At 32.5% G+C, this 16,363-nt stretch overlaps 2 protein-coding genes across 2 annotated transcripts in view; one reads left to right on the forward strand and one right to left on the reverse strand.

Annotated features, from left to right (window-relative positions):
• The first annotated feature begins 219 nt into the window (after positions 1-219).
• Positions 220-7,520, forward strand: LOC134690668 (uncharacterized). Its single transcript, XM_063550660.1, has 2 exons — positions 220-288; positions 5,176-7,520. Exon 2 carries the CDS (start codon positions 5,208-5,210, stop codon positions 6,552-6,554), a length of 1,347 nt encoding a protein of 448 aa, XP_063406730.1. The 5' UTR covers positions 220-288; positions 5,176-5,207; the 3' UTR covers positions 6,555-7,520.
• Positions 7,521-10,221: 2,701 nt separating this feature from the next.
• LOC134690669 (tudor domain-containing protein 7-like) overlaps positions 10,222-16,363 on the reverse strand; it is a 74,165-nt gene continuing 68,023 nt past the window's right edge. The window contains exons 26-27 of the mRNA XM_063550661.1: positions 15,449-15,566; positions 10,222-13,375 (exon numbers count right to left, since the gene is read on the reverse strand). Coding sequence (XP_063406731.1) covers positions 13,155-13,375; positions 15,449-15,566 — 339 coding nt within the window. The 3' untranslated portion in view covers positions 10,222-13,154. The remainder of the gene's footprint in view (positions 13,376-15,448; positions 15,567-16,363) is intronic.

Below are 16,363 nucleotides of genomic sequence, written 5' to 3' on the forward strand. Positions count from 1 at the left end.
ATGGTGTATATATTATTTGTGTTGGAACAGATGGAACCATTTTATTGATATACTAAAAGTGTATGATGGATTGGACATAATATTCTCAAATTAAGCTAGATTGCATGTTGTGAAATACATAATTTTATTCAACGGAATTATACAGATACAGAAGGGGCCTCTTGTTTGAAAACACAATAATAAATTAGAATTGTTGCCCTTTGTTTATACTGCAGAATATTTCGAAATAGGTCATATAGATGTGAAATTTGTACGGAGAGAATGAGTGTCAACATTTAATGTAATATGGTATGTTATTATATAAATAAATACACAAACAATCTACACTATCCTTACAATTAAATACTTCTTTATAGTTTATATCAATATATAGATCGATGTAGATTTATATTGTGTATTAATAGATCAGCTATTTATAAATACAATGATTCAGGTCATCGGCAGGGTATAGGATTTCTACGTAGTATTTAACTTTGTTTGCATTCGATGTTTTTTCCATTTTTTTTGTATACAACATTATACGTATTATTATTTTTTAATATGTGGCATTAGGCTGAATTAACTGCAATGATCATTGAAGTTTCTTCATAAGGCATTGACCTCTTACAATGTACTAGGTTAGGAGTGAGCCACTTGAATAATAACTTTTTTAAGCTTCACTAGTTCGTGTAATTATACTAGTCCAAATAAATAAAATAGCCTTGCCAGACGTCATAATTAGTTGGACTTAGATTTAATCTATGATAAGGTTGCTGATTCAAACATAAATATCTAAAACTATTGATCGATCATAACTAGCATGACTAGATGTTAATATTTATTAAAGATGTTATAAAATTCGTAAGTGTATCAGGTATTAGCAGAGGCCGATTTAGGGGGTCAGGGGGACCGGGCCCCCCTTTTTAAGAAAAAAAATTGGTCCTTATATCGGAAATCATTGAAGCGTGACTGGAGCGGACGCCCTCTTAGGTCAGTCAGTGGGCCCCCACTTATGTAAATTTCGGGATCCGCCACTGATTAGCATTAAATATCGTTATATATAGCAACAAGTTTATATTTCATGAAAAAATTAGGATAGGGTACATGCATTTGAGTTGTTTAAATAAATAAATCCGTGGCGGATCCAGAAATGGTCCCACATACTGCCTTAGAGTGAGCCCACTCCAGTCATGCTTCAGTGATTACCTATATAATCAACCAACTTTTCCAAGTAAAACAAAAGGGGGGAGGCTCTAACGACAGGTAAACGTTTTCTTTTTAACGATATCGATAACAAATATTTTTATACAATCATTTCCTGATACATAAATACCTGAGTAACCCAGGTCTCACAGGTAAACTATTGAGAAAATGTAATATCTATTTCACATCTACAATGATACCAGATATTAACCTATAATGTAATGTAAAATTGAGAATAGAAATGGGGAATGTGTCAAAGAGACAACAACCCAACCATAGAAAAAAACAACAGCAGAAGGTCACCATCAGGTCTTCAATGTAGCGAGAAATTCCCGCACCCGGAGACGTCCTTTAGCTGGCCCCTAAACAAATATATTCTAGTTCAGTGATAATGAACGCCATACTAATTTCCAAATTGTACACAAGAAACTAAAATTAAAATAATACAAGACTAAAAAAGGCCAGAGGCTCCTGACTTGGGACAGGCGCAAAACTGCGGCGGGGTTAAACATGTTTGTGAGATCTCAACCCTTACCCTATACCTCTAGCTATATATATACAATGAACAAAAGTAAACGCATAACAATACGCACATTAAAATTCAGTTCAAGAGAAGTCCGAGTCTGATGTCAGAAGATGTAACCAAAGAATATAAACAAAATGAAAATAATACATAAATTACAACAGACTACTAGCCGTTAACTAACATGCCAGCTCCAGACTTCAATTAAACTGACTGAAATATTATGATTTCATCATATGAACATCATGCACAATCCTTCCCGTTAGGGGTTTAGTATCACACCATCATAACATATATGAGAAGAACATAACCCGTGTCATGCCAACAACTGGTTTTTGATTAAATGTGTTTAGTTCCTATGCAAAGACCCTATAAGTGAATCAATAATAACGCCAAAATATACAATCTTAAATGACCTGACAACAGTATCGTAACTATATCCCTTCTTAATAAGTCTATTCAAAGGTTTTGTTAGTTTTTGAGGTGAATACTGACACCTTTGTGCTTGATAAAGAATATTTCCATAAAAAATTGGATGCGAAATACCTGAACGTATAAGAAGTCTGCATGTTGAGCTATATTTACGAATGATGTCCTTATACCGATGATAAAATTTAGTAAATGTTTTGACTAGTTTGTGATATCGAAAACCCTGGTGTAATATTTTTTCAGTAATACATAAATTTCTCTCGTTAAAATTTAAAACATTGTTACATACACGAGCGAATCGTACAAGTTGAGATATATAAACACCGTAAGATGTTGACAAGGGAACGTCACCATCTAAAATGGATAATTAACGATAGAAAATGAAAAATCATCTCTTTTGTATTAAATTTTAGTAATCAGCTTTCCGTTAGTGATATAGATATCAAGATCTAGGAAAGGGCAGTGGTCATTGTTAGTAGTAGCTTTATTTAAAGTGAGTTCAACAGGATAAATTTCTTTTATATACATACTGAAGTCGTCATTTTTGAGAGCCAACATAACATCCAAATATCTAAAAGTATTATTAAATTTGTTTATCAGATGTTGTTTCGATGTGTCTTTGTGTATGTTTGCCATAATCTATATCAATGATTTGTTTCATTAACAATTTATATTTGTTTTAAATAAAGAAATACTTGGCATTTGTAAAGTTGAATCCTGTTCAGTACTAAAAACAAAACGTCATACAATCTTATAATAAGTAACCATGTAGCCTCTTGTTTCCAAAATATTTATAAAAACACAAAAAACATAATGGTACTTTGAAACACCAAAGATATTATGTTTATGCCTTTTTATTTTAATGCAGTGCAATGAAATGCAATGGATGTGTTTCCTACAACTGTCTATTTCTAAGGGAATATTTTTTCTACCTTTTTTCGTATGCACGGATGTGACGGACTATGATTTGTTGGTATTACACCATAATGTACTTTGTGCAAATATAAAGAAAAATGAATAAAATTGTATATCTTAACACAGAAACCGGAAAGTGTAAACTATTGTATGATCTTCAACATAAGATATTTTAGATGATAATACACTATTTACAGGTGGAGGGATGGAAAACGGGGTTCTGTCTTTCTATCCTTTTGTAGTAGGTGAGAAAAATGCATACTAAATCATACATAGTTGTGACATATTAGGCCATAGCAAAGTTAAAATAGATTTGATAAATATCGGATGCATTAACGACTGTAAATTTTATCACATGTTGGATAAAAGCAGCAACAGCGATTGTCTCAGAAAATCATTCCTATATACCTTAGTAAAACCTTGTTAAAATAAGGTATATATAGAAAAAATATTCGGAGGCATGTGTGAGAGTAGCATCTGAGTCAAGAGATTTTGATACTGATGACATAGTCAGCAATGCTCTGAATACAGTTCATTAAACATTAAAGAATCACAAAGTAATGGAAGATTAAACGGTACAAAATTAATTTGACATCTCAGAAACGATAAAATTATGTAGTTCAACACATTAGTACATCTAACATAAACTATAATATGCAACTATAGACAGACAACACGATAAAATTCAATCATGTAGCTTTGAAATCAAAAACAAATATTGTATAACACTACCAGTGAGTGATTTTCTTTTTTTTTAATTCTTAGCTTTATGTAAAACCTATCGAATTATGGGTCCTCAATACTCTTTAACTTCATTTTTTTGTCCTTTTATCTTTTTTGATTGGTGCGTCACTAAATATTTTTGTATGATGAAAATTGATTATCGCTTTGATTAATTGATTATCTTTTGTAGATGAAATGCGCGTCTGGCGTTCATATTTGAATCATGGTATCTATGATAATTTTATTTTCTAAACAACTCTGGAAAACAGATATGGCACTGTTCCCTTGACTTTTTTAATTTTGGAAATCATATTATTTATATTTTTTTTTAGGGGGTGGGGGTTCAGCACCTGAGATATATACTTTATGTCGCTGTCCGTACATTTATAAAAAAAAAGCATAGTTAGCGAGATACGGAGTTTTGAAATACTTTGTCTTCGGTACAGCAGAATCACAGGCACTCGTCTCAGAAAAAAATCCTATAGTAAAGTATATATATGGAGTAAAATTCTGAGACAAGTTCCTGTGAGCGGAGTACAGCTTGATTTTGAAATTTGCACATTCGAGAATAAATGCATAGTCAAGGATCAGAAATAGGTTTTCCTTTTTTTGCACTCAACTATAGCGCTAGGTCTCAGGTAGACTCAGAAAGGCACTTTGTGTCTCTTATCTACCATCGGAATACACATACATGTATAGTGGCGGACTCGGATACTGGACTCGAGAGCAATCCTTGGTAAAAAAAATCCTAATTTAGGTGTATCTGTCAACATTTAACTTGCAAGTCTTACCGAAAAGCTACCATTGACAGTTTGTACACGATAATTTCCTGAAGACAACCAAATTATACACATTTGTATGCCTCCACCGTAGCGGAGGGGGTATAACGTTTTACCCTTGTCCGTTTGTACATATGTACGGACGTACGTTCCTAGTTTTTTTTCAGTTCTCTACTTTAGCTTGCTTCAATTAAATGTTATAAACTTAAACAAAATGCTTATAACCACAAAATAAAGTTTGAATTTTTGGTAATGTCACTTCAACCTTTCTAGAGTTCTGCTTTTTTACCAATCGAAAAATAGAAATAATATATTCGATCTAAAAGTATTAATGATGTAATTATTAAATTTTATTTTTAAGATTGAGGTTATATTCCTTTTTCGATAATTGTAATTGATTCAACAATTGTACATATTTGTAGGTGATTCAACTACAATTATTGACAAATGAAGATAACTCCAATTTAAAAAAAAAATTAACTAACTACAATTTTTGACAAAGGACGACAATTATTAACCAATCGAAAATAACTTCAATTTTATAAAAATGATTTTAATTAACTACAATTATGGACAAAGGAAGATTACTCCAATTATTAAAATGAATTTCATTTTATATTACAGATGTTAATTGTGGTTTGATCAGCACATAACAGATGTCAAGTAATAGGAGAAACTGTTGCAGAAAATGCTGTGGATTTTTTGGATCAATTATCTGCCCAGGTCAAGTACCAGAAGAACATAAAACTAAAATAACTAATACAAACAGAGTCTATATTCTTTGGATAGTACTGATAGCTATATTTTTGACAGCTGGTTTAGTTCAGCTCCTTCATAAAAACAATCAATTTAACGTTATAACAGTCCAGGATCAAATGTACTATGTAGACTGGTTTTCTAATAAATGGTGCAGCGGTGTAAATATAACCAGTAAGGGGTATCCAGTCGAAGTGAATGCCTATCTGTTACCCAAACTAACATCTAGTAAGGACGTATGTCAACATTCTACAGATACAGTCAGTCGAATTAATAAAACACCTGTTCCGGGAAATGATATTTACTACCGAAAGGTGTCCCTTAAACAAGGAGACAGGATTTCTGGAAAAATTTGTGCACCTTCAATTGAAAAGATATACATATTTACAAGGTTTATGGACTTTAAGTCATGTATTCTGACTGATTCCTGGACGAGATGTGGAATAAATGGACCCACTCGTTACGTCCTAAATTCATCATGTACAGACTACAATACTTTTGACAACGCGTTTCAATTACCACCTAAAACAATGACTAAATCTGGAGATTTGTATTACGTTTTCTACAACAAGCTTGCAACCATATCTTTTGTGTCTGCCATTTTTACAAAACCTTTACCAAACACAATACTTTTAAATCGAGCCCAGAGAATTTGTCTGGATCAGACACTTTGTCAGCTCGACTACGGTTCTATTTATGATTCGTATGCTGTTTGTTTTGAGGCCGTTCGTAAAAGTCCGTTTTCATGGCACCCAGATGTTGACAACAATGTGAAAGTAGCATGCAGACGTCGTCAATGGTTTTATGTTTTACTATTTTTTGTCGTTCCTTTCATTATAGGGATATTAGGTAGTGTGTTAATCTGTTTATGTTGTAAACATAATTCATCAGTTGTTGATCGACATCGAATGAACTCTGCAGGTATAGGGTATTCCGATAGACATATAGAACGTTATACGGTAACGAACAATAACAACCGATTCTCGAATATACAAGATAATTATAGAAATACATTTAACAGACAGGAAGTAACAAATGATACCATTGGAGGTATCAGAGATCAAGAAACTATAGATCTAGACAGGGAATCAGCTGATCGACACGTGAATCATTTACCGCCAAGTTTACATAACCCGCCCCCATCTTACGACAGAGAATCAGCTGATCGACACGGGAATCATTTACCGCCAACTGTACATGACCCACCCCCATCTTACGATGAGGTAATGAAAGGAACCCCTGTCTAGCAATTTAACGCGGGGGAAAAGTAAGCAGGCGTTGAAACAGCTGGAAATGATTATCAGTCTGTGGGAAATTCCCACTACGTCTTCCAAGGGGAACCCTCTCTAAATCTGCCTCTGACCTGCATTATCGTGTCCGACTGAAACATCGACGGGACAGTATGTAAATGATCTATTAAGGAAGGTTTTTAGAAAAATAACTTTGCCTGTGACAAACTCAAATTAATACACTGAATACAACTGAGATACAAATTAATATTCTGCAATACAAAATCGGCAAACACATGTGTACAACAGGAAAAAAGATTTTAAGCATTGAAATTTCCGAATTATAGAATTAAGCATGGTTCAGTTGTTGATGTGTATTACCTTCAAGATTGATTTTTAGTAAAATCAGAAGGGATTGATATGATCACAACATGATACAGATCAAGGATATATGTTATTGGAAATAATTTATTCTTTCCGTTTTTAACATTGGTGTTGTTTTTTACACTTATAAAGCGTATACATAATAATATTTAAGTACATCTTTTTTTATTTCTTTTATTTTGTAATTTTCAAGAAACGCCTCCCTAGTTTAAATTCCGGCACTTGACTTCCCTTTTTTAAAGGGAATGACCATACAATTTCAAAGGGGGTTAGTTTTCCCCAAAAAAATATGAACGATATATTTACTTCTTTGTTCAAAACAGCTGCATATGTACTGATTCGATTGGGTCTATAATTTTAAACTACAATAATCTCGCACAAATTGAAGAATATAGCCGCTTGCTGTTATACGGATGGTATAATAAATAGGCGTGAGTGGTGTGCGGATGCTATTACAAATATGTGTGAATGTTGTACAAGTAGTCTGAATGTCAACATGTTATGTTATAGTATATTATTATAAAGTAATAAAAATGCTATTTTTTTACATTTTTACCTATTGTGTCTGTTTGTTTCATTGTCAATAAAATTTGAACTTGATGCTACTGTCATACAAGTGAGAGGTTTAGCTAGCTATAAAACCAGGTTCAATCCAACGTTTTCTACATTATAAAATGCATGTACCAAGTCTGGAATATGATAGTTGTTTTCCATTCGTTTGATCTCTTGATTTAGCCATTTGATAAGCATGATAAGGGACTTTCAATTTTGAATTTTCCTCTGAGTCAATATTTTTGTGATTTTACTTTTTTCGCATTTCTTTATAATTTTATAATACAGTAATATTTTAAATTTTACATATTACTTTTTATGAATACAGTAATATGAATATCAAACTGTCGAAGTAATATGCATATTGAGCAACACAAATTCGCGTAGGTACCGGATTTCTGAATTGTATTTTCAAAATATTAATCTGTTAATCAGAGAGGTTAATTTCATTCATAGCAATCATGTCAATAGATTGACTCAAACATCACATACAATTTACCTTCACAAATCAAAGGGGTTCATTTCATTCATAGCAGTCATGGTAATAGATTAACACAAACATAACATACAACTTCTATTTACAATAAACTCATCATAGATACCAGGACTAAATTTAGTATATACGCCAGACGCGTTTCGTCTACAAAAGACTCATCAGTGACGCTCGAACTCAAAAAGGTTAAAAGGCCAAATAAAGTACGAAGTTGAAGAGCATTGAGAACCAAAATTCATAAAAGTGTTGCCAAATAAAGCTAAGGTAATCTATGCCTGAGGTAGAAAAGCCTTAGTATTTCAAAAAATTCAAAAATTTGTAAACAGTAAATTTATAAATATAACCGTATCAATGACAATTCATGTCAGCACAAAAAGTGCTGACTACTGGGCTTGTGATACCCTCGGGGAAATAAATCTCCACCAGCAGTGGCATCGACCCAGTGGTTGTAAATAAACTCATCATAGATACCAGGACTAAATTTAGTATATACGCCAGACGCTTTTCGTCTACAAAAGACTCATCAGTGACGCTCGAATTCAAAAAGGTTAAAAGGCCAAATGGAGTACGAAGTTGAAGAGCATTGAGAACCAAAATTCATAAAAGTGTTGCCAAATAAAGCTAAGGTAATCTATGCCTGAGGTAGAATAGCCTTAGTATTTCAAAAAAATCAAAAATTTGTAAACAGTAAATTTTATAAATATAACCATATCAATGACAATTCATGTCAAAGTGGTTCATTTCATCCATAGTAATATTAAAAAATTGATACAAACATCACATACAACTTACATTTACAAATCAAAGGGGTCCATTTCTTTCATAGCAATCTTTATAAATTGATCCAAACATCGCATACAACTTACCATCCACAAATCAAAGGGGTCAATTTCATTCATAGCAATCTTGTCAATAGAGTGACTCAAACATCGCATACAACTTCTATTCACAAATCAAAGAGGTCCATTTCATTTATAGCAATCATGTCAATAGATTGACTCAAACATCACATACAACTTCTATTCACAAATCAAAGAGGTCCATTTCATTTATAGCAATCATGTCAATAGATTGACTCAAACATCACATACAACTTCTATTCACAAATCAAAGAGGTCCATTTCATTTATAGCAATCATTATAAAAGATTGATAAAACAAGAATGTGTCCCAAATACACGGACGCCCCATCCGCACTTTATTTTTTTTATGTCAGTGGACCGTGAAAACGTGATCAAATTTCTTATTTGGCATTAAAATAAGAAAGATCATATCATAGAAAACATGTTTACTAAGTTTTAAGTTGATTGGGCTTCAATTTCATCAAAAACGAGCTCGACCTAAAACTGTAACCTAAAGTAGGACGAAGGGACGGATGAATGAAGGAAGGAAGGGACGGACAAAAAGCAGACCAGAAAACATAATGGTCAATAAATGGGGCATAAAAATCACACACAACTTCAATTTACAAATTAAAGAGCTTCATTTCATTCATAGCAATCATATTAATAGCTTGTGCTGTTGTTTTGAATAATTTTTAATTTGAAAGATGGTTTCGTGCTTTTTTGTAAAAGTGTTTATTTTAAGATTGTAACTCAGTGATAACTGCTGTACCCATAATTTGACTATTTTATTTATTATGTCTGTTTTGTTCAAACATCGTTGTAAATATAAAGGAATTTGATGAGACTGTTGTACAAGTGAGAGGTTTAGTGCTATAAAACCAGGTTCAATCCACCATTTTCTACATTTGAAAATGCATGTACCAAGTCAGGAATATGACATTTGTCCATTAGTTTGGTGTGTTTTTTCTCAAATAATTTTGCCATTTGATAAGGGACTTTCCGATTGAATTTCCTCAGAGTTCAGTACTTTTGTGATTTTACTTTTTGGATACACATACCTCCCATTAATGTTTACCTAAAACTCTAAATAGCACATACAACAGGGAAAAAAACCAACAATAAGTGAAACTGTGAGCTTCTGGTTCTGGTAACTGGAGGTTGTTGAGTGATTAATCTAAAAATCCATCACACAGTGTAGCTGACTTATATAAACCCTGAAATCAAATTTCAGAAATCCTTATCTAATTATGATACAGTTTCTGAGAAAGATGCCAAGAAAAATATTCATGGGGAGATGGACAGACAGATAAACAGAGGTAAAACAGTATATCCTCACTATCACTATTTTAAAGCATGGGTATAAAAACATGTTCAAGATTTCAATACAAAGACACTAGATTAAAACCTGAACACACAATAGTAATTCATTTTATTGAAGCATTTATTGAAGTGATAGGTTTATAACAATATAACTGAACAAATAAAAAATCAAAACAAATAGTGTTCATACTCAAACAAATAGCCATCTTATAGCAATTCTGTACATATTTTAAACTCTACACATGTAGAACAGTTTATGTCTTGTTAATGAAAAATGACAACAGCAATTTATACAATATGAAAATGTTCACTATGAAAATTGATGATATATCATGTAGAGGAATTCAATGTCTCGGAATAGAACTTACTTTTGGATAATGTTTTTCAAGAGTTCCACATACATGTTTTTATCGGTTAACATCCTTGAAAACAAAAGGTATTTCAGTAAACGCAAAATATTACTGTAAATTCAGAAATTATTGAGATGTTTTTAATTTATTATTGGCGAAAAAATGCGATATGGTTATAATCGCAATAATTGAAACTCACATATTGAAATTTTTCATTTGAATAAAACAGGATAATTTAAAATTTTGCAAAAAATAAAATTGGATTTCAGTCTAAATTAACAAAATTGCATTAATAAATGCATGCAATAATTTCTGAATTGACAATATTTTCCCTTTCTGTATAACAACACTAAAATTAGTGATCTTTGATCATATGATGATTCTGAAATGGTGAATATAAGGTATATATACACCAATAAATTATTGTAGACCATTAGATAATGCAAAAAGCTAATTAAAAGAACTGTTGGGTATTTCCTATACATGCTTATCAATGTAAATCAAGGTTTATGATTAGAAAATTATTTTTCTTTTAGTCTGATTATCTGTATACAATCAAGTCATAATTTGAGTTTTATTTAATTAAATCCAATATCCAATGCAGTGGAAGTGGTAAGGTGATGCATAATTGGTTTTGAAAATGGGTGAATATTTACTGAAATGTATTTTGGATTTTATAAGAAAACATGATAAATATTCCATAAAAAAGGGGGCACCCTGTATGCCCCTACTATACACACCAATAAGTGTTGTATTGATTATTCATCGTTTGGTAGAAATTATATTCATGGTTCAGCAATATCTCATATTTTAATTATTGTAAGTTGAATATCAAGACTTGAATCAATTTCTCTTTTCATCTTAAAAAAAACACAGAGTAGATCATTTCTTTATGGAATTCTTTTTGGTATAAGTTTTGATAATTGTAGATTTACATTCTTTAAACAGAAATAAACTTATCATGTAAGCTTGCTGCCAGAGATATTCTAACATTTCTAACATATATATATAAGTCTATTGAGTTGAACATTTTTACCACTTTTATGCTTTTTTTTCTAAAACTGAAGTTCAAAGCATAAAAATGGAAACTTCTGACTTTACTTCAATGCCCATAAGATGCCCCAAAAAATCAATTAGTTGTGGAACAGACATTTTTGTATTGTATTTACATTAATAATCAAATGTACACCATCCCTTGTGCTTTGTACACTTATGCCCATTCAATGACCACTCCCCTTGTGGACAGATTAATAAACATTTAATGACCACTCCCCTTGTGGACAGATTAATAGACTTTCAGTGACCACTTCCCTTGTGGACAAATTAATAAACATTTAATGACCACTCCCCTTGTGGACAGATTAATAAACATTCAATGACCACTCCCCTTGTGGACAGATTAATAAACATTCAATGAACACTCCCCTTGTGGACAGATTAATAAACATTCAATGACCAATCACTTTGTGGACAAATTAATAAACATTCAATGACCAATCACTTTGTGGACAAATTAATAGACTTTCAGTGACCACTTCCCTTGTGGACAGATTAATAATCATTCATTGACCAATCACTTTCTGGACAAATTAATAGACTTTCAGTGACCACTCACTTTTAGACAGATTAATAGACTTTCAATGACCACTCACCTTGTGGACAGATTAATAGACTTTCATTGACCACTCACTTTGTGGACAGATTAATAGACTTTCAGTGACCACTCACCTTGTGGACAGATTAATAAACATTGAGTGGTGTCTTACTTGGTGGACAGATTGGTAAAGCAAATCTAACCTAAGCTGTAAAGATTAGGTAAAAGCAATTGTAAAATTCAGAATTAACAAGATGCTTCAGAAAGCTGCCTTCAACAATAAACTTTTCACATACTGTAACAAACATAAATACTGGCCATAACGAAAGGGACATTTTGTAAGTTAAGCTCTTAAGTAGGTGAACTTCTCTAAATTATCTTTTCAAGATATTATAAATAGAATTTTCCAGTGACTCCTTTGGTACTGCCCAATCTTTTTTTTTACTTTTTAAATTAGTTATGGACTCTTGTTATTAGGAAAAAGTATTAAGAAAAAAAACCAAAAAAACCAACACATCCTTTATTAACTACTCATGGCACATATGAAATCACTCAAATTATGCAATACATAGATATACTAATATTGACAAATGACCTGTGTTGGATCGTAATCGACTTTCTGCAAGAATATTTATACATGTACTTACTTAAGATTTTGGTTGATTTTGGAACTTTCAAAAACAGAATAAAGATGAATTTTACACTGTTTTGTAGGGTTTTTGGTTGATTTTGGAATATGAATGGTAGAATGTTTTGAAGGGTTCTTATAACATTTCAAACACTTACAGACTTTCTATACAGTGTTTTAACCAGAAATAGGTTAACAGAAGTTTAATATTTATTTGCATAAGGTCAATTTGTAACATACAAAAAAATGGCATTGGAAAAAAATGTTCTAATATTAAACTACATAATCTCAGTCAGGATTCTTAAAAAGGACTTATATTTTTATGTGTAACCCTCAAACAAAATCAGCATTAACGCAGAATATTGTGTTGATTTACTTCATTATCTCATTAAAAAAGGTCATTAAAATAAACGTTTCAAATATTCTACTCAATAACTCCAATCACGTGGCATATCATGAAGCTGGTTCAATTATTTGAGCCATTGCCAGGTCCAACAGAATTTCGTCTAAACACACATCTTTTTCACTTGTGGTATCTACAAGTCTAAGGGAGACAACTCCATTATCTTCTTTACCACAAACTAGTCCAACTAAATCTTTTTCCTCGGCCATCTGTTTCATTTTCAGTTTAGCACCTTCTGACCAAACCTGAGTTCCTTTCACTGGTTTTATTCCTGTAAAAAAAAGTTTATAAAATTGAATATTGAAATAAAATTATTCTAAACAAAACAAGCACAACATGAATAGCTGTCACACTGTCCCTACAACTACCTAGAGTGCATGCTAAAATAACTCAGTTTCTAAAGATTCAATAATTCATTGTGGGTGTTTAAACGCCACTTTTAAGCGCCACTTTTTGGCTACTTACTGCTGGTCTTTTTTAATTGGTGGTTGTCCATCATTTTTTGCAGAGGAGTGCTACTGGTAGACATAGTTACTGTGCAATATTTAAGGTTCTAAATGGTGTGGTCAGTTGTATACATCAGGTTATTCCTGCCATCCATTCTATGTATTAATGATAATAAGTGTCGCTCACCTGATTCTCCTTGGGATTTTGAAATAATATTAAATTAGATGTGTCAAAGCGACAAGAATGGCCCCATCTCAAAAAGTTGAAAAATCTGCAATTTCAATATAAACACATGTGGACACAAACAAAATGGTAATCTCACATCTCAAATCCAATTAACTGTGATTTTCAATAATTTATCAAAGTCCAAAGCTCGTAATTTCTGCAAAAATTAGTAGAGTAGAACGAAACTTAAACCTAATCTGTAACTCATCATGGTTAACTCACATACCAAAAATCAGCCCAATATCTGAAAGCGTTTAGAAAAAAAGTCTGTATAACTGTGATTTTCAACAATTTCTCTAAGTCCAAAGGTTGTAATTTCAGCAAAAATTAATGGAGCCGAAGGAAACTTAAAAACATGATTTGTAACTCATCATAGTTAACTCACAAACCAAAAAATCAGCCCCATATCTGAATGCATTTAGAAAAAGAGTCTGTATAACTGTTAATTTAACAATTTCTCAAAGTCTGAAGTCCGTAATTTAGGCAAAAATTAGTGGAATGATACGAAACTTAAACTTGATCTGTAACTCATCATGGTTAACTCATATACCAAAAATCAGCCAAATATCTGAAGGCATTTAGAAAAAAGTCTATAACTGATTTTCAACAATTTCTCAAAGTCCAAAGCCCGTAATTTCAACAAATATTAGTTGAGTGGAACGAAACTTAAGCTTGATATGTAACTCATCATGGTTAACTGATCACATACCAAAAATCAGCCCAATATCTGAAGGCATTTGGAATGAAGGAATGACGGAATTTCGGAATCACTGACAAGGTTAAAACTCTTTGCGGGGCCATAAAAATGTAAAAAATTGTAACAGATACTGATAATGATGTTTTAGGACAAATTTGGTTTAATATTGTTATGTTTGGTTTCATTTCATTCAGTAGTTTTCTTAAAGAAGACATTTGTATGTTTTTCTCATAGGGTCCTATGTTAAACTAAGTCCCCATTGGCATCCATCTTGGATTATGGATCGGCTACAAAGTAACAACACATGGTCAGCACCTCATAAAAAACATTCATGCAATGTTTGGTTTAATTCCATTTAGTGGTTCTCTAAAACAGAAGACATTTGTATGTATTTCCCATAGGGTCCTATGTAAAATTAAGTACCCTGCTGGCGGCATTCCTGGATAATGGATTGGCTACAAAGTTACAACACTTGGTCAGCACCTCATAAGGAACATTCATGCTATTTTTGGTTTCATTCCATTCAGTGGGTCTCTAAAAGAAGACATTTGTATGTGTTTCCTATAGGGTCTATGTAAAACTAAGTCCCCCGCTGGCGGCCACCTTGGATGCTGGATCGGCTACAAAGTAACAACACTTGGTCAGCACCTCATAAGGAACATTCATGCTATGTTTGGTTTCATTCCATTCAGTGGTTCTCTAAGAGAAGACATTTGTATGTATTTCCCATAGGGTCCTATGTTAAACTAAGTCCCCCCTGGCAGCCACCTTGGATGATGGATCGGTTATATGTAACAACACTTGGTCAGCACCTCTTTAGGAACAGTTATGCTATGTTTGGTTTCATTCCATTCAGTGGTTCTCTAAAGAAGTTCAAAATGTAAATAGTTTTTGCCAACGACGGACAACAGACGCTAAGTGATGAGAAAAGCTGATTTAGGGCCAGGTGAGCTAAAAATAAGATGAAAACCTTACCATGTAATTTACATTTAAAGGCTTGAAAAGGTAACTTCCAAAATCTCCATGGTAACGGTTTTATTTCTTCTACAGTCATAGCATTATATTCTCCAAAATCAACAATATAAACAGAAACCTGTTGAAAGAAACAATTATATAGTGTTATGATAATATAGACTAATATCACAATGTTTAGTCTCTGGTAATGGTTTGTTAATGTATATCATATTTGTACATTAGGCCTTTAGTTTTCTTCTTTGAATAGTTTTACATCTGTCATTTCTGGTTTATTAGCTTGCGACGCAGTAGTGATTTATGGATACATGTACCAACTTATTCTCAGTTTGAGAGTTGTTTCATTGGCAATTATATCGCATATAGAGGTTTAAAAAAAATTTCAAATATCTTTTTTAATCTTTGAATTGTTCATTTGAGCGTCATATAATTATAAGACAGCTAGGGAATACATGACATAAAATTTAATAAAGATAATTATGGTATTTGGTTTACACTTTACTATAGGACAGTACCTTCAAAATATCGGATGTAACAAGTCAATCCCTGTCTAACGGAACCCGAATTAACTGAATCAACTGTCTTAACCAGCACTTTTTCATAGTCCCATAGCTGGTCCGTTTTTAGAGCTTTTACTGTAGTAGACCATAGTATGATAAACTAACCAATCCAGGACCTACTCTCTTATTTATCCCCACCATGTACCAGGCCCCTGATGTAAACTTACTAATCCAGGACCTACTCTCTTATTTATCCCCACCCTGAACCAGGCCCCTGATTTAAACTTACCAATCCAGGACCTACTCTCTTATTAATCATCACCCTGTACCAGGCCCCTGATTTAAACTTACCAATCCAGGACCTACTCTCTTATTAATCATCACCCTGTACCAGGCCCCTGATTTAAACTTACCAATC

The sequence above is a fragment of the Mytilus trossulus genome, chromosome 11 (genome assembly GCF_036588685.1).
Source record: "Mytilus trossulus isolate FHL-02 chromosome 11, PNRI_Mtr1.1.1.hap1, whole genome shotgun sequence".
Classification (NCBI taxonomy): Eukaryota; Metazoa; Mollusca; class Bivalvia; order Mytilida; family Mytilidae; genus Mytilus; species Mytilus trossulus.